The sequence below is a fragment of the Trichophyton rubrum genome (genome assembly GCF_000151425.1).
Source record: "Trichophyton rubrum CBS 118892 genomic scaffold supercont2.3, whole genome shotgun sequence".
Lineage (NCBI taxonomy): Eukaryota > Fungi > Ascomycota > Eurotiomycetes > Onygenales > Arthrodermataceae > Trichophyton > Trichophyton rubrum.
Window position 1 is genome coordinate 2,511,111 of NW_003456426.1, and position 26,861 is coordinate 2,537,971.

Consider the following 26,861-nt stretch of genomic DNA (forward strand, 5'->3'; position numbering starts at 1 on the left):
CTCTACGCAGCGCGGCGTTTTCTCCTGTAGATACAGGACGTTTGATGTCTTGATATCGAAATCAGAATCTCAAAAAAATTCCTTATCGAAGATACTTTTCTGCCGAAACTCTAATTCTGCCGCATTTCACCGCGTTCATAACTAATCAGTCACGTGAAAGACGGGTCTTATATTGCGCATTGACCAACTAAGCAGGTACGCCATAAAGCAAATTGCAGGCTGACAAGTTGACATTGCTAACGACTGCAGGAGAGAGAAACGACTCACCGGTGCACATATATATAGTTATATATATGACAGAAGGAGAGATGTTAGCTATCGTTCCGTGACTGTGTTCGCATAACCTGGAGGTAGCATAGGCTCCGTCACTCGAGACAGGATGGAGGTGCCGGGGGAGCTATCAATAGACATGGCCGATACGATTAACACCGATCAGCCAGACGACGGGTTATCGCAGTCGTTTAGTCAGGGCCAGGAGTCATCAGAGGAACCGTAAGTTAGCCAACCGCAGCTGCCTTTGATAGGTCGCTTCTAACAATCGATATAAAGGATCACGTTCAAGCGCAGGCAGAAACCCCCATCACGGTTCGGTCTTCACAGCATATTTGGCAGCGCAAACGATTCTCCCTTCTCATATCATAGCCGTCTCAGGAGCATCGACGAGAGTCCACGGGGCTCACGACCCGGTACAGCGAATCAGAATACCAGAGAACCGGGCAATGGGTCCGGCGCATCGCACAAACCGGGAGCACCGACGGATTGGTATATCGAAGGACCTGGAAGAAGGGTAGGGTACGACGACTTGACTGCCATTGATTGGATATTTGAGTATACAAAGGAAAGGCAACGGATACGGCATCTGAATGCGAATAACCCCGGCTTGCTTGGCACATTCAGGCAGCTGCTAGACGTCAGCCAGGTTTGGATGGTGCTAGTTATGACTGGTTTGGCTGTTGGCCTTCTAGCAGGATGCATTGATATTACAAGTCGATGGCTTGCTGATATAAAAGTGGGATACTGCAAGTCAGGCGTGGAAGGGGGTAAATTCTACCTCAACCGAAGCTTTTGCTGCTGGGGATATGATGGTATGGACTACCGAAGCTATTAAGTCATTATATACAAAGATACTTACATTTATTAGACCCGGCCAACTGCAAACATTGGATTTCGTGGCACGATGCTTTCAAAATCAGCTCCAAAGCAGGTGCTTTTGTTGCAGAATATATGGTTTTTATCATGTATTCGATCCTGTTCGCCACATGCGCAGCAGTCCTTGTCACATCCTATGCAACCCACGCTAAACATAGCGGTATCCCTGAAATTAAAACAATTTTAGGGGGTTTCGTGATCAAGAAATTTATGGGGTTATGGACTTTAATGATCAAATCTGTTGGCTTGGTAGGCGGCTCAACTCTATATCATTGATTCTAGGGCTCACTCTTTTCTAGTGCCTCTCTGTGGCTTCTGGTATGTGGTTGGGAAAGGAGGGCCCACTGGTTCATGTTGCATGCTGCTGTGCAAATGTAATCATGAAACCATTTGGCAGCCTCAATCATAACGAAGGTGATCACCGTACAAGTAGCTTTTGTCCTTGTCATCCGGTTCTAACGCTTCTACAGCACGGAAGAGAGAAGTTCTCTCTGCAGCAGCTGCTGCTGGGATATCAGTGGCATTTGGATCACCCATAGGAGGTGTACTGTTCAGTCTTGAGGTATGATACCTTATCCTCATCGATCAATAAGGCCCCATCGCTAACTCAAACAGCAACTGTCCTATTATTTTCCTGATAAAACCATGTGGCAGAGCTTTGTTTGTGCTATGGCTGCAGCAATCTCTCTACGCGCTGTCAACCCATTCCGTACGGGGAACATCGTCCTTTATCAAGTCACCGATTCTCAGAGATGGCATCCTATCGAGATTTTACTATTCATTCTCCTAGGCATATTTGGAGGCCTATACGGCGGACTTTTCATCAAACTCAACATGCAGATTTCTAAATGGAGAAAATCTCGAAATTTTTCCTTCCCCGTATTAGAAGTCCTCTTCGTGGCCCTTATAACAGGCCTAATCAACTTCCCAAACTCCTTCATGAAGGCACAGCTATCAGACCTTTTACAAGCTCTTTTCGCGGAATGTTCCAAGACCCCAGCGGATGAATTTGGCCTGTGTAAGGGTAATTCTGATTTTACTGGAGTGTTTTGGGCATTGGTGTTTGCCGGAACTCTCGGGTTCTTGCTTGCATCTATCACATTTGGATTGGATATTCCTGCTGGCGTGATCCTCCCGTCCCTTGCCATCGGTGCATTGTACGGTCGAGCTCTGGGCACCATGGTTAGTGTTTGGCAAAAATCGCATCCAAACTCCCTACTTTTTAGTGATTGTGAACCTGGCGCACCATGCGTTACGCCCGGTACGTATGCAATTGTTGGAGCAGCTGCCGCTCTAGGAGGGGCTACTAGGATGACTGTGTCAATCGTCGTTATCATGTTTGAGTTAACCGGGGCTCTGACGCATGTGATTCCAATTATGATTGCTGTTATGCTTTCCAAATGGTGCGGTGATATATTTGGAAAGCGAGGCATCTATGAATCCTGGATACACCTAAACGAATATCCTTTCCTTGACCAGAAAGACGACACTCCACCTCCAGATGTACCAGTCAGCCAAGTTATGACTAGCATCAATGACCTTACGGTAATCACCGCTGTAGGCCACACCGTTGAATCCCTGAGAAATCTACTTTCCAGCACCTCGTACCGAGGGTTCCCCGTTGTATCAGACATGGCCAATCCGACGCTGCTTGGATATATATCCCGCAATGAATTGTCATATGCACTTAATGTCTCTTCCCGCCATTCAGGAAGTCTCTCCCCAGAAACGCAGACCTTTTTCTCACATCAGCCATTTGCTGATCCTGCCGAAACCCTTGACCTTCGACCGTGGATGGACCAGACGCCCATCACTATGAATATTCATACTAATCTCCTGATCGTACTAAACATGTTTCAAAGACTTGGTCTGAGATATGTGCTTATAGTAAATAGAGGGAGACTAGAAGGGTTCTTGACAAAAAAGGATATCTGGTATATTCTTAACGAGTCATCTAAAGCAGACCCTACCTCGGGAATTGGCGGAGGTATGTTACGGGCAGATGGCTCGGGGGAGGCGCGCGGCTTGCTATCCCGCGCCGACAACCCGATGCTTGTCAGTCCCGTTGATGATGGTAATATGTTATGAAAAGAGCACGATCATGTTTGTATCAGTAATATATGTCATAGTAGTACAGTTGAATATCAATATCCTTCTAGAACTGAATTTTGAGTTGTACACATTTTCCAGACCTTTTTTTTTTTTTCTCATATGAGCCTATGCGTCCGCCTTTTAACCTTCTATAATGAACCCAGGAAAATGAAAGGTATCAGTTATTTAGTACAGCTTTTCATAAGTCGACGGGAAATAGCGTTGACAAATTGTGTTGAAGGGTAAACCAGCCCATGCACAAAAAGGGTATTTTGCAACCAAAATATAAGGAATTAAAGGGGAAAAAAAAATTAAAATCGTGTTCCGTTCACGCCCTGGACGCCCTTGCCAAGCTGACTGGCAACAACAGTAGCCTCTCTGACAGAGCGTGCAATGGCACCGCGGACTCGTCCCTCTTCAAGGACAAGAAGACCACCAATAGTGCAACCACCGGGGGTGCTAGTCTTCTCACGAATCAAAGCAGGGTGCTCGCCATTCAGAACCATTCCAGCAGTTCCACGCATGACCTGAGCAGCCATCAACTGCGACTCAGCCCTGGGAAGACCCATGGCAACTGCTCCGTCAGCCAAGGCTTCCAACACAAGAGCAACGAAAGCAGTGCCGGATCCGGCCAAAGCAGTACTTGCGTCCATGATGTGTGGTGAGAGGGTGATGACACGGCCCACACGAGTGAAGATCCAGGAAACGATGGTGCTCTGGAAGTGGGAGAGTGGTGGATTCGTGCTGGCAATAACGGTCATTGACTCTCTGACAATTGCAGCAGTGTTGGGCATGGCACGAACGACACGGCATCTGTCGGCAATGTCGATATCGGAATCCTTGTAGAGCACCTCTTCGATCTGCTCTGCAGGCACACCGGCTAGGATGCTGATCAACAGTTTGCCTTTGAGAGCCTCTCTCATGCCGGGGACATTGAGAACTTCACTCAGCATGTATGGCTTGCAGCCGAGCACGATGACATCACCGTCGGTCACACCCTTGACGTTCTCGTTTTGAAGGATGGTCAAGGGGAGGTTGTACGGGCTGAGGATGTGCTGGATCCTCTTGACCGACTCTGGTCTCCGTACGCAGGCAATAAACTTAGATGGGATCTGGTGCACCGGCAGGCCCTCAGAAGGGGTGGCGGATCCGGATGGCGGAGGATACGCCGACGAGCTCCTCGGTTCAGAGAGAGAAGCCATCACGCCGGAGAGAATGGAGGTACCGAGTGTTCCTGTGGTTGACGACGCCAAGTTAGCCGCATTCACTCGTTTGTTTTTCTTCGGAACATGCATCACTAGTTCCCCTTCCCCCCCGGCGGCGGCTGCGGGAAGAACCTACCACATCCAAGAAAGGTCACTGTCGTCCCCGAGTGACCAAGAGAAAGGGTGCCATCCATGAACGAAGACATGATCGCGTGGGATGAAAGGTGAAAACAGGCAAAAAAAAAAGGAGTCGGAGGTGCAAAATGTGGTAAAACTGGAGGAATGAAGGCGTCGAGCGGTTCGTGGTCTTGCTGGGAGCGACGATGATTTTATATGGCGAACTTTTCCTGTTTCGTGAAAATGAGCAAAAAGCAAAAATAGAACGGAAGAATATCGGCCCGCGACAAAGGGCCCATGCGCCCGGTTTTACCCGTTTCGGTGCTTATCTAATGCACTATTACGTCAGCGTGGCTTTTTTAGACTCTGCGAGGGAAGTTTCAACACGAAGAAAAAGCCGACTATCAAACCCAGAGGAAACCGTCATCACAAGAGCAACGCCGGGCCAGGGGAACAAGGGACGACACGACACGGAGCCATGATCTCATGAGGCAAAAAAGGAAGACAGATTGTGACACCGACGTTCGAGCATGGCTGACCCCTTCGAGGTCCGCATGCGCTTTACGACGCAATTGCAACATCTAAGCGCATCCTTCACCTCGTCGCAGAAGGCAGCCAACTATGTCTTGAAACACAGGGATATGGGGGAAGACCTCCACTCATGCATATTGGAGCAATTGGAAAGGGTGATTCAAGCTAGCATCATTGAAATGCCTCATTAAAGAGTAAAGTGAGCTGACAAATAGGTCGCAGAGCAATATGAATACCAGGGCCAACATCATGTACTTCATCGAGCACCTGGCCGACATGGCCACGAACGAGAACCACCCGGAGTTCGTCCACATGATTAAACGTGATATTCTTCAAATCGTTGATGCAGTTGCCCCTGCAGACGGCTCCGGGGCTGCCAATGTGAAACATGTAAGGCGTGTTTTGAACGGTCTTCAGTCGAAGGAAATCCTGTCCCACGAAACGGTATCTGAGATCGATGCCTGTCTTAAGGAACGAGAGAGCTATCCGGCTCATCTCCTTGACATGGAACCGCTCGAAGAACCCGCCACCACAGATACCGCAAAAACCGGATCGGATGCCACAAAGTCAAGGGTCACCGTTGACCGGAAACAGATCGAACAACGTGTGGAGGAAGACCGAGAGAGGAACAAGCGATTGAGAGAGAATATGTGGGCGGTACCGCCACACGACATGAAGGAGTTTGAGAAGATGTGGGATGAGGTGAGCGACGTGGGAGACGATGACTACCTCCAGGCCGCAGAGGAGGCAGAAGAGAGACGGAGGACTGCTGAGGCTTCGGGTCTCTACAACTAAACTAACGATATACGACTATGAATATTTACTTGGAAAGAAACATTATTGGCGTTTCGGGGCGGCCCTCTGATACATTTTGAACTTCTATCTGGTCTTTTCCATGTCTTTTCCATGCAACCAGCCAACCGTGCCTTCTCAAATTTTTACTCCGAGCAAGACGCACGCTCTTAAGTATATTGATGTTGTGTCATCCATTGCATTTATAAAAACTAAAATTGGACGGTGACCTATTGGCCAATGGCTGTCGGGGAAATAAAATTCCGGTCTTTTCTGCAAAAAAATGTTATTGGCGTAACTGGAAGAAAAGATACTGACTGATAGCTATATTGCAATTTTCACGACTCTTCGATCTTTTTTCATTCCATATGTTGTCTCAGATAGTAACTGCTGCTCGTGGTTTGTTCAAGAGGCCAGAGAGCACCGAAGATACGGCGTCTGAGCAGGAACAACCCGCCGATATGGTCACGATAATCGAAAATTCGACTTCCTCGCAAGAGATGCCCGCAACCCAGGAGTCCCCAGTGGCCAGTGGAAAACGCAAAGACACATCATCATCAGTACCAGAAAGCGTCGAAAACAGACCGCAGAAGAGACGGAAAGGCGAGCCAAGCTCAAAAGCCGCTGATCCCAATGGTACAATAAAGAGTGAGGGAGATGCAGCCAAACAGAGGAAGCTTCAGGTATTGGAGTCTGTTACAATAATCAATCAGCCAAACACCAATTTTGCATCAACGATACCGGCAGATGGGAAACATGTCTTGCCTAATCCAAGGAAAATCCGCTTTGGGAGCGAAGAACTTAACGGCACTCACCTAGACGTTGACGAGAAACACGACAATGCAGAATTGGAAAACGGAACAGCGGCTCAAGCAGAAGATGATGAGGACGATAGTAGCGATGATGATGCTCCTGAAGCAGTCAGCAATGCTGTCCAGTTATCGCAAATAAGAGAAGCTGAGCGCAAAAGGGAAGAAACAAGGCAAATGTAAGCTATGCTGTCCGGATTTTCTCAAAATACGCCTGGTACTAACTGCTTTAATGACAGGCACGAACAATTGAGAAGAGAAAAACGAAAGGAGCATGAAAAACGACTACAACAACAGGCTGCTTCGAAAGCAGCAATCCAGAAGGCAGCTGATGCCCGTCGAGAGGCCAAGGCCAAACGAGCCGAAGCGAAAACATCCAAACATGATGAGCAGCAGTCCGAAAGCTCAATGACGCTCAGTGCCGGAACACGGGAGTCGAAGCACGGTCCATCAGCACCATTACCCGCACTTCTTCCAGACGAAATTCTAAATGCAGAGCTGTCGCAGCCACTAATAACAGGGCTTGATGTCGAAAAGCTGAAGATGAACACACCAAGACATATAAGGATTACCGATACAGCTGATCGACAACCCAAGGATCTCAAGATTGGATCTACTGCCATCAGAGTATTGGGTGACTCTGGTAGCGGCTCCAATCCTATCCTACCACCGAAGAGTTCAAATAGTAGTAGGCGCGTTAAGGAAAATTGGGTTGGCGGGAGGCGAAAGATGGGAGCGACCGGGGCGTTGAGGCATAGTACTGGCGGTCCAAAGAGTTTTGCTAGGAAATGATACATGTGAGAGAGGCGTTTAGCACTAAAATAACGATACCATTCGTGACCTTATCTTCACACTATTAATCGCCGTCCAACAGGCCCCTTACATCAACTTAAAAAGCAGACTCTACAAATAATTTAGCTATGGACCTTGTCTTTCTACACCTCGATATCTACCACATATACATATAGCCCATACGGTCCCATGTATACCTGCAGTCGAGATTGCCTTCCAGATGCACGAAGGCTTGATAAAGAAGACCTCCAACTCTGCTGGCTGGAAAATCCACAAGCCTCTGTGGCTCTTTTAGGACTAGCAGGTATCCCGCAGCCCATCTTGCTGCGTTGGAGATGAGATTTGAAGACAGCCAGCTACTTCCAAGCCATAAGTGTGCTATGATAGGGCCTGTTTGAGTTAGCTGACAGCTTGACTTCTTACTATAAGGGACTCGGAAAGTTTTCACTTCTATGCCCTTTCCAACGTCCTCGCCGGTACATAGAAAGGCTTTTGTAACAGGCAGCACTGTGACTTCATCCCAGCTCACTAATCTCAAGTGGGATGACTATGCCAAATATTGAGTCCAAAAGGGGTATATGAACCTCGCTTCATATTCTGGTAGGTATCAACCTAGCAGCCTCTGATATAGTCCACCCAGGGATGGGAATAGATGCGTTATTTCCGGTGCCAACGATCCAGTTGAAGTGGCCCACGTTTTCCTGTTTTCCATGAGAGGATTGCTGTCACAAAGGTATCATCCAGGATGTCCCCAACTCATGGAGCGCTCTCCGCATGTTAACTATGGACGCAAGAGAGAGAGAATTTGCAACGCGCGTATTGTGATACGCACAGGTCGATGGTCCGCAATCTCCTCATTGCCTCCGGTGAGAATGAGGAAGGCGCCATGGATTCGCGCAAAGTCAAGTTGTTAATATGCAACGCCTTTATTCCCACTTTTAATACTTTTTGTATAATGTCATTACAACCCCTCGGCCACCGAGACCGTCCACAATTTCATGTGTTTTTCTCCGCAAGTATCATGAACGCGCCTACTTTGCACTGGAGCCTATCGAGGAGAATCCCAAGTCACACACCCTTCCACTGATTGCCGCATATAGCCAACCTTTGCCGACTTAAGGCTAGCACCCGCCCATGATTCCCTCCTAGTATAGACTGCGGGAACCAGATACGGTTATGGAATGTAGTGGCTGGCGAGAAAATTGCGTCAGCCACACTCGTTCACATCACTGTATATGATGGGATTCCGCTTCCAGACCCAGCACTTTTACAAATGCAGTGGATGCTTCAATGCGTTATTGCCTTAGCTGGCGGCGCTGAGGCACTCGAGGAATCCAATGATGGCGACGACGACGATTATTACGATTATCCCGAGCTCTACAAGGAATATCGTGTACCCTTTGAGCAACTACACCTGCCACCGACTAGTCCAAGCCTCCTTTATTTGAGGACAAATAGTCATTGGTGTATGATGCTGCTACCAAGGCGATGTACAACTTTAAGGTTGGCTACACGGAAGCCTAAAGTTAGTTTGGCGCGGGAGGCTCCACTCTCGATCGTTACCCCACCTGCTCCGTGCGGAAGAGGCTGGCTGAATGTATGCATGATATATGGTTGTCATATGCCACTTTCGATTCCGGTGTCTTCTCAATGAGCTGGCTAACTCTGAAGTTTGAGCCCTGTAGTAACGACATATCAGATTGTGCAGCCTCAGACGTCAGTCCGGTTTGCGATCCCTTTAGTTAGGTCATGCATGTAACGAGTTAGTTAACTACTTTAACGGAGGCTTTCACTCCGTTAAGGAATGGGTTTTCTCTCCTGGATTTGCGAAAAAGTGTAAAATGTAGAATATTGGTATAAATTGACTTCATATTCCGGACGGATTTTATGACTAGCAACGGCTTGGGATTCATACCTTCACTTCCCGCAGATCAACAACCAGCATTTTCTGGTACGCGTCCATCTTTTATAGGTTGGGAGCTGCTCAGGCCCTGTGTAAACAGCAAACATGCATAATGACACTTTAGGTATGCCCTTAACAAGGTGATCTCAACAAGTTAGCTGATTCAGGTAGCAGATGCGTTGAGGGCATATTTCGATAAGGTCTATACGGACAATAATATATTGCTGGGTCTTCTGGACTCCTGCGATGACAACGTGGACCATCCATCGCAATATACTGATAGTCTCGGCTTTAAATTCAATGCAGATGATTGGAAGGTGTTCACAACTTTAGTGGATGCTGGTCCTAATTTTGAACTGCGTGTTGCCGGAGGCGTATATCGTTTTGATAGTAACGCTACGGGCTTTTGGGAATTAATGGTTCATTCTGCTACCGGGAAGATATACGGTGAATCTCCCTTAACCGCTGGCAATAATGATGCTTGAAACTAAGATACTGACGTACCCTCCTTTATAGTGGATGGAAATCTGGTGACCAGTCAAAATGTGGATAACGAGGGATGGGTCACCTTCACAACTGGATCATCCGACAATTTTCGAGTTCAGTTCCAATGTGAATTCCCGACGCAAGACCCTCAAGTCACACCGGGCTTTTCAGGGGAAACCTGGAAGAGTGAAAGTGCTGGAGGAAAGACCCCCGTTACCGCTAAACGGTATTATCCCTGGGGAAATTGCCTGGAGAAGGAATGCACCAGCCAGATGATCTCAAATCCACGCACCGATGTATCAGAGGAAACTGCTGTTGCTGCATTCAATGCCCGTGAGAATGCTGCAGCCGAGTCACTGGCGATGGCCCTAGATCTGATTGGCATCAAGAAAAAACCCACAATTCTTTCCGCCGCAGCCATACCCGCCGACAGTGTTGATAAAGGCGATCTGTTTCTCGGCACCTTCCACCTCCTATTCACAGTGGCAGCAGCCGGAGTTGGAGTCTTATATTACCAGCTCATAGGTGGAGCAGTAGGGACAGCGGCAGGGGGTTTTTCTATTACCTTCATAACGGCTATGAGAAATTATGGCGTCGAGGGATGCTCCCGTGGCCTCAAAGCCGACGTAAAACTCACAAAAGTTGACTTTGACAAGATGTTAGACGAAAGGATCAGAGAGATTGTCAGTGAAATGAGCCCAGAGCAGACAAGGGATCCAGATCTATCCAAGATCGTGAAGGAAAAACTCGAAGCCAAGTATAGACTTTATCTACACGAGGTACTGGATGATGGTATCTACAAAAGGTACAAGTATTTCAGGAAGTTGTGGACTCGAGAGTTCAAGGAAGCCTATGCCACCGCGGTCAAGGAAAAGTGCGAGGAACAAGTGCCTTCGATCGAAGTTGAAAGTCTTCTTCAGCGGTACATTGACAAGAAGATGGCGGACCAAGTATTGCCGGAGGACATCTTAAAGCTGGGGGAGGAGATCAAATCTGAAGAACGCGACAGAGACAAGAAACTTAGCGAAATAACAGATCCGCCTGGTACCCCCGGGTGGAGAGAAAAGGCGAAAGCCATCCAGGATGAATTCCAAAAGAAATCAAAGGATATCCAAGATGATATTGATAAAAAAGCCAAGGATAAGACGGAGCGCGAAGAGCGTTCAACGGAATCGAAATTGAAGGAGGCTAGAGAAAAAGTGACGGAGGAGATGGACAGGCGACGAAAAGATTACGATACGGGCCGCATTCACAAGGAGCTTGAGGGACTTATCCCTTGAACGATAGTTACCTGTGATCCGCAGGCTTGGAAATGGTATAGTCCTCCGTGGCTAAGCTACATAGTTAGTCCAGTGGTTAGTTAGCATGATGTCCCAGTTATTACTGGTTCATATAGTTATATAGATCTGCCAGTGGATATTGGTCACATCCTCCACTCCCCATTTTCAAGAAAGTTATATCTGCCACTAGGAGTAAATGCACAGAGATAGACTACGTATTGGACAATCAATCAACAATCGCGGGCGTGATTCATGGCTTGGGCAGGCCACAGGTAGCGCGTAGTTAAGCTGTCAACCCAACATAGAATTAGGGAACATAACTAGATCGTATAGTCACTTTTCCTAGTCAAGAACTAGAAAACATGATATGTTTCCAAATATTCATGAAAAGTCCCGAAATCATTTGCTAACTGGCATAGAAACCCGAGCATAATTATGAAATTATATTGGCTTCATTGACCCAACGTTGTCCTGGTGTAGAGAATTTCCAAGATCTCCAGGTACACCTATCTAGAGCAACCTGAGTGCCTCAGCTGGGCATATTGCCGCAGAGAACCAGATCAGAGGGAAACATAAGATCGGAGACTTGGATAAACCTCTCCCCCGGAGCAAATATATTTTGGGTTGAGAAGAAGTTTAATTCAGGCAAGTCGACGGTGAACGTTGGCAAGTTAATTTCTGCCTTTATTGGACTGATGTCTATATCGGACTTGGTAGGAGGTTGATCCGCAGATTCAAACGCAAGGGTGAACTTCATCGTGTCACCCTCAACAGTTGCAAGGGTTTTGGTTTTCTATAAGGTATCAGCAACAAGATGCAGTCCCCTACAGGATATATAAGGCTTACCGTTGGGATTTCGCATGATAAAGTGATGTGTATGGTTTTATCGTTCTCGATAAAGGGAAACTTGCCCGAGAATGTCCATGACCATTTATATTTCGGCTTGTCAAACGGAGATTCATCGAAAAATTCAATGATAAGAGGATGATCGGTACAATCGATCTTGCTGGATTCAAGGGTACAAAACCACTGGCCAATCCAAGCACTTCCTCCAGAGTTCAAAAGACCCGTAGGACGCAATTCCAGCTTTGCGCCGGCTTCTGCGGTCTTTTCGATCACACCACCGGGGAGAACACTTTCGATCTGCTTCCATATAAATTTTCGAAAAAACACATCTCTTGAGACGATAATGGTACCTGTGTATTCCTTCGGGATTGGACTGAAGTCGAAGTGGTCGTACTTCCGGCCGAACCGGGTATCTTGGGTGTTCCCTTGCGGATTCCCGCTGCCTTCGGTCTGGATAAACACGCATAGGGTCTCTTCTGCGATTACAAATTTATACGACTTTGGGCGGAGGAGGACGGAAGTGGGATCCTTTTTGCTGGATATTTTATTGACAGCGTAGTCGACCCATGCTACGTGTGACTGGGAGCCGAACCAAGTAGCGATATCCCCTTTAGCCTTTAGAAGGTTTTCCAGTAGCGGATGAGGTTTAGATGTGTCGGCAGTGAAATCCCAGGTCGTGGCATCTTCGTTGTGGAAATGAAAGACTATATGGTGCTCGGCTTCCTGGCTAGGTTTGAATTCCACCACGTCCTTGCCTTGCTAAGGAGTCAATGTCAGTCTCCAGTAATATTAAACTTATAAACGGGGTGAACGAACATAGAACTTGTCTTCCTCAGCGCTGAAAGATGCAAGGGGGACGCCTATTTGTAAGAAATAGACATCCGCCGGGATTGGAGTAGTTACTGGCGGGTTAGGCTTAACGGTGCTGGTTACAGATCCAGAAAACCCCATTTTTAGAAATGCCCTTGGGTTCCCATCCAGGTACCCAAAGTTCAGTACTGGAGAGGCCAGGGCGAAGGTGTAATCCTCCGTAAGATCGACCCCTGGAATATATGGCTTGCTCGTGAACTTGACATTCTGGAGCAGTGGCTTCGAGCCCCAGGTTTTGTCCAGGAGGTGGTTCAGCTTTTCCCGTGTATATGACACAAGGATATCCCAGTCATCAGTAGTTATTTTACCACTGAGTTTGCCATAATACTCAGATTTATCATATTGTGTAGTCATCGCGTAGAGTGAAGTGTCAATCAGGGCGCTGGAGTCTAGTGGTATCAATCAATGGTATCAACTGAAGGGCGCTTGACGGCCTTTGAGCTATCTTGTTCATTATTGGGACAAGAGCTATTGATATATATATATATATATGTATATTGGAGCCCTTCACAAACTATGTGGCTCATACGAAACTCTCCGTAGGGACTCAGGGGGTGATAGCACCCGAAATTTTTGGCTTGCGCGAAGCATTTGCCATATATGGATAATGGTGGTTTGGCTCATTATATCTCTCATATCTAAGTTGCCAAATCGGAGGGAGAATGCCCTTTGCCTTGAGTTGAGGAGTGCGGGGAAATTTTGCTTGAGGGGTATATACGCAGGCTGGAATGAAATTGGGCTGCCTGAGCATGAATGCTTTGATAGGTGTAGAGCGCATCTACATACCGTTTACAATCTCGGACTGAGTATCTCCGCTTGCCTCTGACTGGGTGTTTTGGCTAAATACGTAACAATTATCTCGGGCTGGCTGAATTTTTTGGGCAGAGTTATTCTCGTGTTGCCTGAACTTAACGTAAAAACGCTCGCTGCAGTGCAGGGTTTATTGAATCATGCCAATGATATTTTGTCGTTTGGGGAAACGTAGTTATGATCCTTGGAGCAGCGTAGCAAAGGTGTATGGTGTATAAGAGAAGAGAAATCGTAGGTGACATGGGCGAAGCGAGTGGGGGGGGTAAAACAAATAAAGGACATATAGAGATAGGCGGACATTTTGAGAACAGTCTAACAGTCTTCAGTAGCATTCGTCTGCCTCTGGAAAAAATGGAACCATCAGCCTCCTCAATAGTCTCGCCCAATTCAGATCCGCTTCCGGACTCGGACACGGTCAGGTATCCAATAGTCAACCCCAAGTCTTTCTCTCGGTATCAGACGATGCACCTAGTATTGGGGGGACTATCAAAACACCATTCGCGTTTTATGTGGAGAAGTTTTCTCTAACGCACGACTTAAAATCGGAAAATGAAGAGAAGGAACCGTTTGATAGATACTGCATCTATACAGGAGAGCTCTACGGGCCAGAGCTAACCGGTAAGGGGTGTAGCATTATCATCTCCGGAAAAGGGGGCGTTGAGAGCAATCCCGATGCATACCAAGGAGGGACATTGCAAATTTTCGCAGAGCATGTCGAGGCTGCTGCGGTAGAAAAATTGCATCTTGACGGTTAGCAAGCTATCGATTTCTACATATATGGGTAGACGGAGGTAACTAACCAGACACACTACAGCTGGAGGAGGCCCAGGAGCCAACCGGCAGCCAGTAACTGGGACAGATGTTGGACCCCGTGGCGGAAATGGAGGGCAAGGGGGAAGGGTCGATGTGGTCTTTGGTTGTATTTTCGAGCAGGCCATTGAGCAAGGTGCCGAGCTTGTTAAAGGGCTGATGGATCCAAAGAAAAAGTGGCCTACGGATTTCGAAGACAAGATTAAACAGTTCGTCGGCTTCATCACCCTGAAAGAAATCATGGCAGCCATGACAATACCGCCGTCAATGAGCAAAGTAGAGACCATGATGGCCGCTCCAAAAGAGTCAATACAGCCGACTCTCATACAGTTTCTTATAGACCTGGCAGCACAGCGAGATAGCTTGACCAACGCCTTTGAGCAACACACCAGCGTTGAGGGCGGGCCATACGGTACTGGTGGCATGGGAGACAGGCAACGGGGACCAAATGGAGACACTGGTAAGCCAGGGAGCCACAGTGTTTACATATTATCTGACCCGGCAAAACTATTGGAGGGTGAAGTGTGCTTCGTGCACCCGACACAGTGCCGGATGTTGTTAGATATGGCCAACCTGCTCTGGTTCTGTGGATCTCTCGACGAAAAAGCCCGCGCAGCAAACATTTATACCCGCCTAATGCGGAGGCTGGCCTTCTTGGGAGATGTGAAGGATGAGAAGGTATCCAAGACACGCCTAGCCGAAGCATATCGCAAATCAGAGCCATCTTTGTTCATCCTCGGCGGGGCGCCTGGGGATGAACCCATTTCATTCACCCTTTTGCGTGCAGTTAAGGACGAAGCTCACGGAAACCTGCTGAGTCTCCTATCAGGGAAGACCATCTTCGGCGATGACAGGGAGAAGGTGCCACGTGGTTCGTTTGGATTCTATCAAACAGCCATTGCCCCGTTGCTCACGAATTTGAAAGAGGTTGAAAAGACATATCGCAGGTTTTTGGGGGGCGAAATGGATGCTGAAGAGAAGAAGCAGGCAGTTCGTGACAGGCTGGCTCGGTGTGACTTCCGAAAGCACCTGGTCCAAGATGAAATCAAAGAAAAGAAGAACGATCTCGATACGAACTTGCAACGGCTCCATCTATCAACTGAGTCCATTGGTCCAGCAAAGAAAAGCCTGATGAATGCCTATAAGGCCGTTGAAGAACAAGTCAAAACAGGGGTTACCGTCTCTTGGGAGGACCTCATGTCTGCCCTGTCACAAGTGATTTTTGTGCATGGATCCGCGCCTATGGTCGCATTGCAAGGCGCAGACCTCATCCACAACGCACTAGAGAAGCTTGAATCTGATTCTGGTGTAAAGATTGACAGAAGCTTGCTGCTGCATGATGCCAAGGATATGAAGGAGTCTGTTGAGGGTTTAGCCGAAGGGTATACGTTGCTCAAAGACGGCGGCGTGGATTTCGACGACCCAGCTGCAACAAAGCTCCAAGTACTTGCGGAGAAGGCGGACGCTTTCTGGAGCCAGTTCGAAAATATCCTGGGCAAGCCTGTGCTGGACAACCTGAGGAAGAGGTTCCACGACTATATCGGTAAGTTGTATGTTGGAGGTAAAAAGCGTTCATATCTTGTTTGGCTAACTATTATGGCAGCAATTGTAAAGGAGCGGAATGCCGCAGTCATTGGATATACAGAGGCAGTTCTCTTGCTGATCAAGTATCAGACAGAGCTCGACGCCCTTGCTGCTGAACGGGCTGACATCTCCCGGGAGGAGTATGACCAACTTGGAGCAGATCATCCGACTATGACAGCTTTCATGAAAAAGCTGTACACAGATGCAATCCACACCACGCAGGAATGGCTGTATAAAGCGCAGCGTTCGTATCAATTTGTCAGTCTAGACCGGGCAAATGTAGTGGGGGATCAAATGGAAGGGTTCAAATTCTCAACATTCAATTCGGCAACGTTGATCTCGATCAACTCAACACTCATCACCAGGTATAATGCATTCATTGAAAAAGCAGGTACCGAGCCCCAGACATTTAACGGTCTGAGATACGATATCGATGAGATGTATGTCGACATGATCCAAGATAGTGGAACGGACGGCATCACACATACAATTGAAATACCAGTCTTTGATATCCATAAGCCGAATCCATTCGGCTCTATGGTCGACATTCGATTAACCAAGGTTCGCTTCTATTTAGACGGGGCCAAGACTGATTCTCACTTCTTGGATTTGACGCTGAAGCACCAGGGAAAGGAGACAATACTCAATAAGCAAGATGAACGGTTCGACTTTGTCCACGACCCGCTTATCACTAAATTCAGGTATAATATCGACAACCCAATGGTCATGGGCCCAGGTACCACGGATGGGGATGTGGGATCGGTAGGAGAGGACCGCTATGCAAAGGTAGGACCCTTTACTCAGTGGACATTCCAGGTCACTACCGACAACAACCCGGGGTTAAACCTTGGCAAAGTGAGTAAGGCTTACTTCATGTTCTGGTTTACCTATTATGAGACGATGTAGAGACAACGAGGCCAGCCAGGTTTCTCTCAGGCCCGCGTGAGAAGAAGTGTTGCTAGTTCGCTGCATCTTGTGTACCCCTATTTCGGTTGTCCTGAATTTGAGTTAATCCACTGGTAGCTGTGTCGAAAATATAACTTTCTTTTGGTTACCACCGGCCTAGGCTCGCTCTGCTGGCTGTGACTATCCCTGGCATCGGATCCAGCCAGCCACAACCCTCCTTCTAGCCTCTCTCTTTGCTTTTCACCATCATCGTTGTCGTTGTTGTTGTCGACCCCCTCTAGAAAAACGTCGAAGTGCTTCGTATTTGTATTATGTAATCCAGCGAGCGAAGATCTAGCCACGTGCAAAGTCTTGGCATAATTATATTACGTAATATAAAGTTTCACGTGACCAAGCTTGGGCCAACCTTGTTTTGGTTATTACATCAACGACAAAGAAGGAGAAGCAGAAGAACCAGAGAGAAGATCAATCAAACAAACTACATTCTTTGCGCTGCTCGGAGGATAAGAAGCAGTGACCATGCGACATCCAGGCCTCATACACTCTCCCTGAACAGCCTGAAGCCTTTCCACGATGAATCCCAACGCCTCAGAGTCGTCTCCGCTCCTTCCACAAGCAAAACCGACCTCCCAAACTACCCCCCAAGCTGCGACCGCCCAGCGAACGAAGTCCGTGACATTCAGCCCATCAACTAGGGGGGAGCCGGCAAGTGACGCGCAAGATGGTGGCAGTCAGCAAAAGAATTTACATCCCAGTGCCCCCCCAGTCGTAAGGGGGCCAACTGGACAGCCCGTGCTGGCGGCGTTGAACAGCAAACTCCGACGTCGGCAGGCTCAAGAGCCATCTCTAGGAATTGCTGGCAAGGTTCCTGCAGTGCCGAAGATTGGCCCACAGAGAACAACAAAAACTACACAGAAGCTCAAGCTACTACCGAACCCTGTGACGGGTGAAGACGATGTATGGATCGAAGACGAGATTCCCAGAGATGTGTATTCCCAGATCACACGGATAAAAGAACCCACAGCCAGGAGAGATGCGGCAAGATTGGGTAAAGGGGATAGAGAACGACTTCCTCGGGTTACGGCGTACTGCACGGCGAATTCATACAAGTTGGAAAACGTGATTAGGTTTCTGAAATCGAGAGCTGCCACAAGAGGCACAAACCCGAAGCTTTTCGATGAGTGCGTTTATTCACCATACCGGTATGATGACGACGATAAGACAATATCTTCCCGACGCCGACGCAGTGAAGGCACTGGTCACACTGGGTTGACACCCATTAACGATTCTCGCCCACAGCTAGACCGTGGGTTCTCCGATAGCGAGCTAGAGGTTGAATCGCATAAGCACCAAGAGCGAGAGGATCTGCTTGATATGCGTGCAAGTAATGACGACCCTATTCAGCCCTTTTCGCCCCCATCGTCGCCCCGTACGCTGATCACGACCGCTCTATCCGACGAGCCCCTCGTCCTAGACACGGCAATCGATACTCCAGAGGTGTTCCTGTTCGACTATGGAACGGTGGTAATATGGGGTATGACCGTGGAGCAAGAAACTCGGTTTCTGAACGAAGTCTCGAGGTTCGCAAACTCAGTGTTGAGTTCAGAGGACATGCAAGTTGAGAACTTCAACTTCTACTACACCCGAGACTACCAGGCTCGAATATACAACGACTTCATCTCCCTACGAGATCCTCGCAGCTACATGACGAAACTTGCCATCTCCCATGCCCTCTCGCAGTCCGTCAAGACATCTCTCTTCGAAGACCTTGTCAGTGAAACTATCACGGCTACATCACCGTTGCCATCCCAGATCGCTCAGACGGGTGGTGTGAACCTTACGCGCAGGCAGATAAACATGCAGATTGGCGAGCTTTTTATACTTCGCATAAACATCCATCTTCAAGGGTCTGTGCTTGACAGCCCCGAACTCATGTGGGCTGAACCTCGCCTTGATCCGATTTACCAGGCTGTGCGAAGTTATCTGGAAATGAACCAGCGTGTGGGGCTGCTCACAGAGCGGTTGGATGTAATTGCTGATCTACTTGCTGTTCTTAAGGATCAGTCAAGTCATAGACATGGGGAGTACCTTGAATGGATCGGTATGTTTTTTCATTGTTACTGTTAATCAGGTAGGGATGCTAACCTGACAAAATTAGTTATCGTTCTAATTGGTGCCGAAATCCTCATCGCAGCGATCAATATCGTTGTCGACCTCTACGCAGGCTTAGATTAACTGCCTAATCTTTGGCCTTTGTCTACAAGCGCTATCTGCTTACGGCTCGCTCTGAGGTAGGCTCTGAAAAAGCCGAATTATCTACTTTGTGATTAATATAGAGATACCAGTTGTTTCCGTCGCAAGATTCCCCGATGAGTTGGCGTTTTGATTTGCTTTGCTTTGCCCTGCCTTCTCCCTCCTTTCCTCCTTGAGCAAGAATGTGTCACTATCTCTTCTTTATCTCTTTAATGCTCTCCTGTTGATGTCTTTTCTCTGTCCTGTCTATCTCCTTGCAGTGCCTTGGCCCCTTGTTTACGTCATACATAACGCCTTAGGGTTGTAAATAAGCGATTTAGAGGTATGTGCATATACGGGTGCCACCAGTCTCGACCTCTACCTACTTACTCTCTATCCCATCGCTTCTTATTATACACTCTTTAGTCCCTCGTTTCCTCTTGTAAATCCTGATATCAAGGTCCTGACATCTACTCTCTCCCGTTTCCCCCATAGAAGCAAAAAGCAACGGGTTCAGCTTAGTCATCGTATCCGGAAGAATGATAATCCTCTCCGTCGTAACTTGCTGACTACCTAAAGCATCCAATTGTCTCGCCTTTTTTAAAACTTGATATATCAAAAAGTGTCTAACAGGCAGATATAAATCAGCAGAATCAATGGAAAACAAGATGTACAGCACGTCCAAGAGCAAGGGAGCGGCTCTCCTGGTCCGCAAACAGCGATCCAGAACTCACTGGCACCGTCCGCTGTAACGCTGCCCTCGCCGGCAGTCCCAATGGCAATCCTCACTCTTGTCTCATCAAGTAGCGGCATTGCATCGAGCAATGCCCCCCTGTTGAGGGACCCATGGACTGCTCGTCTTTTTACCCTTTCCCGCTGGAGGGATCTTGTTCCAAAAAAAGCAGCTCGAGGAGAGACAAATCTAAAGGGATTCGACTGGCGTTTGTCTCGGATTAAGCTCAGCGCAGCCAATGGGAGTCTGGAGCTAGCCGGCAAAACTCAGCGTTCCCTCGTATTCACTGGATCTGGGGTCCCTTCATCTTTGACGACTCGATCGTTGAGGGAGGAGGGATGAAGAAGAGGATTTGCCGTCAAAGTCCACCGTCTTTTGCCTGGCTCCAGTGACGTGGCGCTGAGCTCGCGAGCACTTCGCATTATCTAACAGATTGTCTTACTTCTTAAGCTTTTGGCGCTTGCAATGCAACCTGAAAATAGAATGACAAGAAACGTTCGCTCTAGCTGTTGATGCTCGCTTGCTGGTGAAGTGAGATGGAAGTGAGTTCGGCGGCGTATATATAAAGGGACAAGGGACTCGCCTCTGGACGCTTGGTATCCTCCTTCACCGCCGCAGACAACTTCCAATTCTCTCGCTACCAACAGGACGAATATCAAACCAGACGCTCGTTTATCAATACTTGATACCACCAAAAAACCTTTACGATGCATTTCTCTAGCTGTGTGCTCGTCTCGGCTTTGGCCATGGTTGCTAATGTTGCTACCGCCTCTCCTCCACCGCTCCATCAGCTGAGCCGTCCTGCCCTCAAGGATTCCACCATCTTCCGCTCTACTGTCTACTGCGCTGATTGCCCCGAGGGAAACTGCTACAAGTGCACTCTTGGCCATAACAACACCCTTATTGCCAATACCGGCGGCATGGCCTACCTTCGCGCCCTTGTCGGCTTCCAGCTCCCCGTTCCAGCCAAGAAGGTCAAGAAGTGCACCGTTCAGTTCCCTGCCTTCGTCAAGTTAATGGAGGCCCCTATCAACATCACTGTCTCCGAAGCTAAGTCCAACGACTGGAATGAGGACACCGTCACTGGCGAGAACGCTCCTGAGACCGGTGAACCTTTCAGCACCTCCCATGTCCCGGCTTTGACCAACCCACCTGCTCTCGATGCCACCGAGGCCTGCAAGAATGCTGCTCAGAACGGCGACTTCTCCATCTACGTTGGCGCTCAGTTCGGTCGTTTCGAGATCTGGTCCAAGGATTCTGGCAACCCAGCCATTCTTCACACTTACTACAAGTGATTTCTTTTAAACTTCTCTTCGTGGTTACCTTCATTATCACCACCACCACCACCACCACCACCACCATTGTACTTTCCTTTCCTTTCTTTATGACTGTACATAACGACATGACTTGAGCGTTGGGGACTACCACGGACAAATACGGAGTTAAGAGAGTCACTAGCAAGCTTGCATTAATCGATAATATCTACAGCCTGAATTCAAGATACGTTTATCGTGCAAGTCATGCACCTCATATGGCCCCTTCCCTCCCGTATCTTCCTCCGAATGTTTGGAATAAAGGGGTAAATAAGTTTTTTTTTTCGCGCGTGGCAATGGCGGCTACCAAATAAATATTGGGCTCAAACGCTTTCACCCCCGAGTCAATGATGTCAAAACAAAAGCCGTGAAAATTGCCACTGGCGTTTCTGTCTATAAAAACACTTTCAGTACTGCTGAGCCCCAATATGTTGCTATTTTAACAGCTAACACGTGTTTATCAGCGTAAGAACTAACGATAGTCTCTGCTAATATCAACGTGGCTAAACTGCAAGATGGTCGGCATCAGACGGGAGAACTCCCGGCCTGGAGATCCAAACTTTATCAAAAGTAAGACTTTCTACGCATGTAGGCATGATATCTGCTAACTATCAGCGTAGATACAAAAGAACTCCCCAGCATCGAAGCATGGTTTGCGCAAAAGGAGAAGTTCCGCGCTGTCGGCCATGGATTTCCGATGGGGATGCCCCAGATGCAGGATTGCAGCCCTGAGCTGGAGCGGCTGTTTCAGGAGACACTAAAGCCGAAGATCACTAGCATACTGGGTAAATTCAGTATTAACTACTCATCTATTCGTCTGGATGACTGGCGCTCAAAGGGGACCGGCGAAGTGCAGCACACGATCCTAGTATCTTCGAATGATACCAACACAACCAAGTGGAAAACAGCAGCAGAGGAAATACTTAGGGTATTTCGCCATGAGCTGCCTCTCGACTTCACCGGAGACGCCCAAGTGGAAGTGCAGAACAAGCAGCTCATGAACACCGACGTCTCTCGTGCTGTGCCTAATGAACCTGCCCTTATTAAGTGTCTTGAAGGTACCAAGGAGGGAATCACAGAGACAGTCATGGAGAGCTTGAATGGCTGCTGGTCGTCGATAGGATATCATACGCGAGTTCCCCTTGGGTCTTCTCCCGATATACGAGGACGTGTTACTGTAATGGTATATTGCCGCTTTGGAAGCCGTGGTGATTTCAAAACGGCAGAGGACCGCATCCTGAAAGTCCTAGACAAATCCCCCATGGATATACACGTGGAAATCGCCCCGGGAGAAGTGTTCCTTGCTCGAAATGGCGAGGGACCCAGGTTTCTTGCCGATATACCTGCCTCCCCTATCAACGGTGCGTCTATCAGTGTTCGTGGTAACAACACAGAGCCCGGCTCACTCGGTGGATGGGTATGGCTCCACATACCCCGTAGAGATATGCGTGTACGCTGCGTCTTGACCTGCTACCACGTCGTCAGATCTCCAAATGAAACCATTGCGGCTCACACAGACGTTCACGGTGTTGTCCCTGACGATCGCCGGGGTCACATTGTGGCTGAATACCCTGCAGCATGCGACGGACAACACACATTAGATATCCTCACCAGCCTCCCGAAGAATAAAGCTAACTCACTTGAAGTGCGCTCTCAATATAGAGACCTTTACAATCGAATGGTCAACCCAGCCATAGGGAAAGTCACCCTTGCGTCTGGAAATCGGATAAGCGACAACTCCAGAATGGACTGGGCTCTGATTACTTCCCCTTCCACGTTCAGACCGAACAAGCTTCCACCCAGCCCCAGCAAACAGGACACTTTCAGTCTTTCTCTCTGTGGGGCGTTCGCAATGAACCCCGACAGCTGGGTGATGAGCTTTGGGGACGTAGAGCTTGGAGACTGGGTATCTAAATACGGACGTACGTCGGGCACCACCTACGGCAAAATCAACCACCTGCGCCGCGAGGTGAGGTGGCCCTCTGGTGAGCGGACATATGAGATGGAAGTTATTTCGCCTAACGGTGAATTTTCACGGCCGGGGGATTCGGGTTCGATGGTGGTTAATTCTAGGGGTGAATTTGTTGGCCTGGTTCTGGCCACGGATAGCTCAACGCCGTTTGGAGTCACTTATATCACTCCCATCAGCCATATACTCAGGGACATCAATAGAATGACTGGCGGCGGTTTTCTGACCTTGAGACCCGATGACTATGGTTGGTTTACTAGTGTATAAACCTTTTTTTGGCGTTTACCGTATAGTTGTATGGCTCATGTTAAGGCCGTTTTGAAGGTGTTTAGATGGACCATTTTTGTGATTCCATAGGCGAAGACAACTGATACAGAAAGAGCATTTGCATATCTGCACAGAAGGCGTTGGAGGCAAAACAATCATGTATATTATACAGCCTCAGTGATACATCAAATAATACTGTTTGTCAAATACGCTTGCAGCAATCGCTTTGTAGAAACATAGGTAATGGGTGATGATTAGCAACTGCAGTGCTAAGTTCCTATTAATAGTAGGTAGGAAAAGGAAAAGAAAAACATAGAAAAGGTATCCCAAGAATGTAGTATGTACAGATCCAGTTCATCACGCCGTATATTGTCCAGAAGTATCAGAAAAGGGGAATAAAAAAAAAAAAGACAAGGTTAGCTGGTGCTGCCGGGTTAAACGGCATCGTGCACACTGTTTGAAGGGTTGAGCTCTTGATAGCTGTGTTGCTTTGAAGAGGTAGATACTGAGACCTTGTGGCTATGGGTTGAGTTAGGCCAGGAGTACTGCTTTGAAGAGGCATCGGAGCTGCCGCCCTTTTCGAGTCTTCGGCTGTTGGAAGTAGAGAATAGTCCCTTGATCGAGGATGCGATGGACTTGGGCAAGTGGCGGTCAAGGAATGCTGGGAGGAGCAATAGACATCCACAGAAGATTCCAACGTTGGCTTCGATGACACTGTATTAAATGTTAGACGGTGGGTGAACATTTATGAGTGTGAGAGGGAGGGTATGACTTACGCCCAGACAGCCAGTCGAGAAATGTTCCATGTAGCATCGGGACTGCTTTTCAGAACCGGGGTTTCCGCAAGTCGGACCAAACTAGCAGCTACAGCACTGTAGGGTATTTGTTAGGTCGATTATAAACGTTGAATAGCCACTGGAGAGTATACGTACAAAATACCGAGACCAAATACACCAAGAAGTTTGATCTTGCGGCGCAGTTTCATATGTAAGTTCCAGACTGGGTATATTGGCAGGATAAGCACGTATAAGTCGGTTGCCGAACTGAGAGCACCGGATAGATATGGAAGAATGGTGGGATTGATGCACCGGCCGGGGATGGCAATGTTCCATGCGCGTGCAATGGGGGAACACGAGAAGATGGTTGCAAAGAGGATTGCAACGTGGGTAACGGTCACGAAGGTGATGCCGAAGGTGATCAAAATGTTTGATAGCGTCTGTGGTGAGAAGACACGTCGGTAGAAGAAAAGGAATGTGAGCTTAATCGTTGCGGTCAGGATCAAGTAGACGTATTGCGCAAAGGTGAACCACTGTTTGATGTTAGAAGGATCTCTCCCGTCATGCCGATAGGGGTATAGCTATTATCGTACTTTCAAAGCATGTGGCACCCAGAGTGGTGGAGTATCCCATAAATGCCGCCCAATGCCCAGAGTATATGCTTGAAATATATCAGCAAAAATGATCTTTTTTTTTTAACCAAGACGTTAACGAGATGGCTTCTGGGCTTACATTTTATCATCAACCCGGAAAATGCGACTGTCAGCACCTGTATTTATGTTTTAGTATTGGAATCACGGAGGGTATTCGGATATGGCTGCCTACAAATGAAGCCAAACAGAAATCTATAGAGCATGTTAGTTTATGTCTTGACACATCTAGATATGGGCTCACGTACAGTCATCTGCTCCCATCTTTGTACAGGTGACGATTGTACGGGTGTAAACCCGCATGGCGACCGCCGCAGTAGCCAGGGTGAGGCATACTGTATGAAGGGCGATATTGCCGGAGAGCTGGCTCGGAGGGTCGATGATATTGGGCGTGACGCCTGGAGGAGGAGGGATAGCTCCAAGCCACTGGGTCGCCATGGTATCGTTGATTACCTCGAAGCTCAGTCTGATACCCTTCTAGGCGTCGAGGTTGGTTGGAAGGACAGAGCTGAGTCTGTAGATGAGCAGACAGAGAGCCGCTAGATGAGAGGAGGGAAACAGAGACCAGACTCGGCGAGGAAAGATATATACGTGCGCTTGAGGCTTCACCCTCCTGCAGGTCATGTCATACCCGGGGGGGAGGGGAAGATACTGGAGGACCATCCCAGCCAGCATCTCATCTCCCCTGGTCCGCTGGCTGGTCCCATGCATCGATTTTGTCCTCCCCCCAAAGCTCATCATTGCCTCCCCGTGCAAGACTGGCCGGACGAAGCCAGAGCAACGTCTCTTAGGGTTCCTCTGGTTCGTCGGACCGAGCAAAGGCGCCCTTTGGCTGCAGCACAGCATCCCAAGAAGCTCGTCCGACTGTCAACCAGTCCGGGGTCCCTGGCTTGAAGAATCCTTCCAGCAAGCCTCCAGCCGTCTGCCACCCTCGATTCCCTCAATCAGGTCGTTCGCTGTCCTCACGGAAGATGCAAGCACCATCAAGTGGAGTTCGACAGCTGGGACGCAGCTCGTATCCTAGCAGCCGTGATTTGCTGGAGTCATTATTTCCTTTTGCCAGCCTTGGGCCACCAGCCCAGAGGTTGTTGATATTGATGCACATCAGGGACTCTGCAGATCGAGAGCCAGAGCGAGGGCCAGCGTGTGCCCTCCTTTGAGAGCAACCAAGCAGCTCCGTGAGTTACACCAAGGACGAGGCCGGTCGAAGCTGATATCACATCCTCATCGTGGCCGGTAGTTAGCTGTGGACACGCCAGCCTTGATCTCAGAGGGCTGCAACCATCCTGCCCACCAGCCGATCGTGGGGTCTCCAACCGTATTATCGAGTCAAAGAGAGATCTCTCGATGGCCTCCAGCTCCTCCGAAGGCGTTGGGTATCTAAATGTTGGTCAGCCAGCGCACCGTCGCAGGAGCCAGCGGTGGTGATACCAACGTCGTTCCACGAACCGGGATAGTTAAACAATCGAAATCCGCTTCTTAAGTAGTCAACCATAGCCCGTAGCCATTGGCCATCCCATGCGCCGGCCAGGATCGAAGCCGACGCAGGCATCCATTATTACGGCCTCGTCCTCGTCTGCAAAGAATCCAAAAAAAAGGCCCGTCCGGAGTCGTGGGATTCGGGAGCAAACGCTGCCAGCCTGGCCGGGGACTGACTCGGTAGTAAAAGAGCCAGACGAGGCCGCGAGCGCTCAACAAAAGGCCAGCAGCAGCAGCTTTATCCGTCTCTGCTCGCGAGTTAACTAGTTAGTTAGCTGGTTTCTCCCGCGCGCTGCTCTTTGTGCGCGATTTGCTTTGCTGCTCGAGATGGCCGTCTTCGAGATGCAGAGCCTCGTGGCGGCGGCAGCGGCTTTGCTGCTAGCGGTATCTACATCCGCCCATACATATCTGCTCAATGCGAATAAAACAGCTAGCTAACGTGAGGGTGATAGTATCCCGTC

At 48.6% G+C, this 26,861-nt stretch overlaps 12 protein-coding genes across 13 annotated transcripts; 8 read left to right on the forward strand and 4 right to left on the reverse strand.

Moving 5' to 3' along the window:
• Positions 1–409: 409 nt before the first annotated feature.
• Positions 410–3,237, forward strand: TERG_03694 (uncharacterized protein; the record flags this gene model as incomplete). The annotated part of the gene is made up of 6 exons (XM_003236600.2): positions 410–492; positions 550–1,085; positions 1,142–1,398; positions 1,449–1,563; positions 1,620–1,711; positions 1,765–3,237. 6 exons carry the CDS (start codon positions 410–412, stop codon positions 3,235–3,237), a joined length of 2,556 nt encoding a protein of 851 aa, XP_003236648.2.
• Positions 3,238–3,551: 314 nt separating this feature from the next.
• TERG_03695 (pyrroline-5-carboxylate reductase) lies at positions 3,552–4,651 on the reverse strand (the record flags this gene model as incomplete). 2 transcript variants are annotated; one of them, XM_003236601.2, is made up of 2 exons in its annotated part: positions 3,552–4,474; positions 4,582–4,651. In XM_003236601.2, the coding sequence occupies 2 exons, from the start codon at positions 4,649–4,651 to the stop codon at positions 3,552–3,554; spliced, it is 993 nt and encodes a 330-aa protein (XP_003236649.1). The 2 variants fall into 2 exon arrangements, with proteins under 2 accessions (XP_003236649.1, XP_047606026.1); XM_047749620.1 differs by lacking the exon at positions 4,582–4,651 and having other exon boundaries at positions 3,552–4,442.
• Positions 4,652–5,092: 441 nt separating this feature from the next.
• On the forward strand, positions 5,093–5,888 carry TERG_03696 (uncharacterized protein; the record flags this gene model as incomplete). Its single annotated transcript, XM_003236602.1, has 2 exons — positions 5,093–5,248; positions 5,316–5,888. The coding sequence occupies 2 exons, from the start codon at positions 5,093–5,095 to the stop codon at positions 5,886–5,888; spliced, it is 729 nt and encodes a 242-aa protein (XP_003236650.1).
• A 365-nt stretch (positions 5,889–6,253) lies between these two features.
• On the forward strand, positions 6,254–7,486 carry TERG_03697 (uncharacterized protein; the record flags this gene model as incomplete). The annotated part of the gene is made up of 2 exons (XM_003236603.1): positions 6,254–6,873; positions 6,934–7,486. 2 exons carry the CDS (start codon positions 6,254–6,256, stop codon positions 7,484–7,486), a joined length of 1,173 nt encoding a protein of 390 aa, XP_003236651.1.
• A 2,008-nt stretch (positions 7,487–9,494) lies between these two features.
• Positions 9,495–11,155, forward strand: TERG_03698 (uncharacterized protein; the record flags this gene model as incomplete). Its single annotated transcript, XM_003236604.1, has 3 exons — positions 9,495–9,513; positions 9,564–9,836; positions 9,906–11,155. 3 exons carry the CDS (start codon positions 9,495–9,497, stop codon positions 11,153–11,155), a joined length of 1,542 nt encoding a protein of 513 aa, XP_003236652.1.
• Positions 11,156–11,684: 529 nt separating this feature from the next.
• TERG_03699 (uncharacterized protein) lies at positions 11,685–13,225 on the reverse strand (the record flags this gene model as incomplete). Its single annotated transcript, XM_003236605.1, has 3 exons — positions 11,685–11,948; positions 12,002–12,760; positions 12,818–13,225. 3 exons carry the CDS (start codon positions 13,223–13,225, stop codon positions 11,685–11,687), a joined length of 1,431 nt encoding a protein of 476 aa, XP_003236653.1.
• An 807-nt stretch (positions 13,226–14,032) lies between these two features.
• On the forward strand, positions 14,033–16,981 carry TERG_03700 (uncharacterized protein; the record flags this gene model as incomplete). The annotated part of the gene is made up of 4 exons (XM_003236606.1): positions 14,033–14,100; positions 14,154–14,431; positions 14,496–16,034; positions 16,095–16,981. The coding sequence occupies 4 exons, from the start codon at positions 14,033–14,035 to the stop codon at positions 16,979–16,981; spliced, it is 2,772 nt and encodes a 923-aa protein (XP_003236654.1).
• Positions 16,982–17,554: 573 nt separating this feature from the next.
• Positions 17,555–19,216, forward strand: TERG_03701 (uncharacterized protein; the record flags this gene model as incomplete). The annotated part of the gene is made up of 2 exons (XM_003236607.1): positions 17,555–19,082; positions 19,140–19,216. The coding sequence occupies 2 exons, from the start codon at positions 17,555–17,557 to the stop codon at positions 19,214–19,216; spliced, it is 1,605 nt and encodes a 534-aa protein (XP_003236655.1).
• A 774-nt stretch (positions 19,217–19,990) lies between these two features.
• On the forward strand, positions 19,991–21,599 carry TERG_03702 (uncharacterized protein). The gene has a single exon (XM_003236608.2). The coding sequence runs from the start codon at positions 20,654–20,656 to the stop codon at positions 21,239–21,241; it is 588 nt and encodes a 195-aa protein (XP_003236656.1). The 5' UTR covers positions 19,991–20,653; the 3' UTR covers positions 21,242–21,599.
• Positions 21,600–21,774: 175 nt separating this feature from the next.
• Positions 21,775–23,495, forward strand: TERG_03703 (uncharacterized protein; the record flags this gene model as incomplete). The annotated part of the gene is made up of 2 exons (XM_003236609.1): positions 21,775–21,829; positions 21,880–23,495. 2 exons carry the CDS (start codon positions 21,775–21,777, stop codon positions 23,493–23,495), a joined length of 1,671 nt encoding a protein of 556 aa, XP_003236657.1.
• Positions 23,496–23,929: 434 nt separating this feature from the next.
• On the reverse strand, positions 23,930–25,359 carry TERG_03704 (uncharacterized protein; the record flags this gene model as incomplete). Its single annotated transcript, XM_003236610.1, has 7 exons — positions 23,930–24,209; positions 24,272–24,367; positions 24,428–24,804; positions 24,865–24,932; positions 25,004–25,040; positions 25,097–25,116; positions 25,170–25,359. 7 exons carry the CDS (start codon positions 25,357–25,359, stop codon positions 23,930–23,932), a joined length of 1,068 nt encoding a protein of 355 aa, XP_003236658.1.
• A 39-nt stretch (positions 25,360–25,398) lies between these two features.
• On the reverse strand, positions 25,399–25,767 carry TERG_12039 (uncharacterized protein; the record flags this gene model as incomplete). Its single annotated transcript, XM_047751061.1, has 1 exon — positions 25,399–25,767. One exon carries the CDS (start codon positions 25,765–25,767, stop codon positions 25,399–25,401), a length of 369 nt encoding a protein of 122 aa, XP_047606027.1.
• Between the last annotated feature and the right edge of the window lie 1,094 nt (positions 25,768–26,861).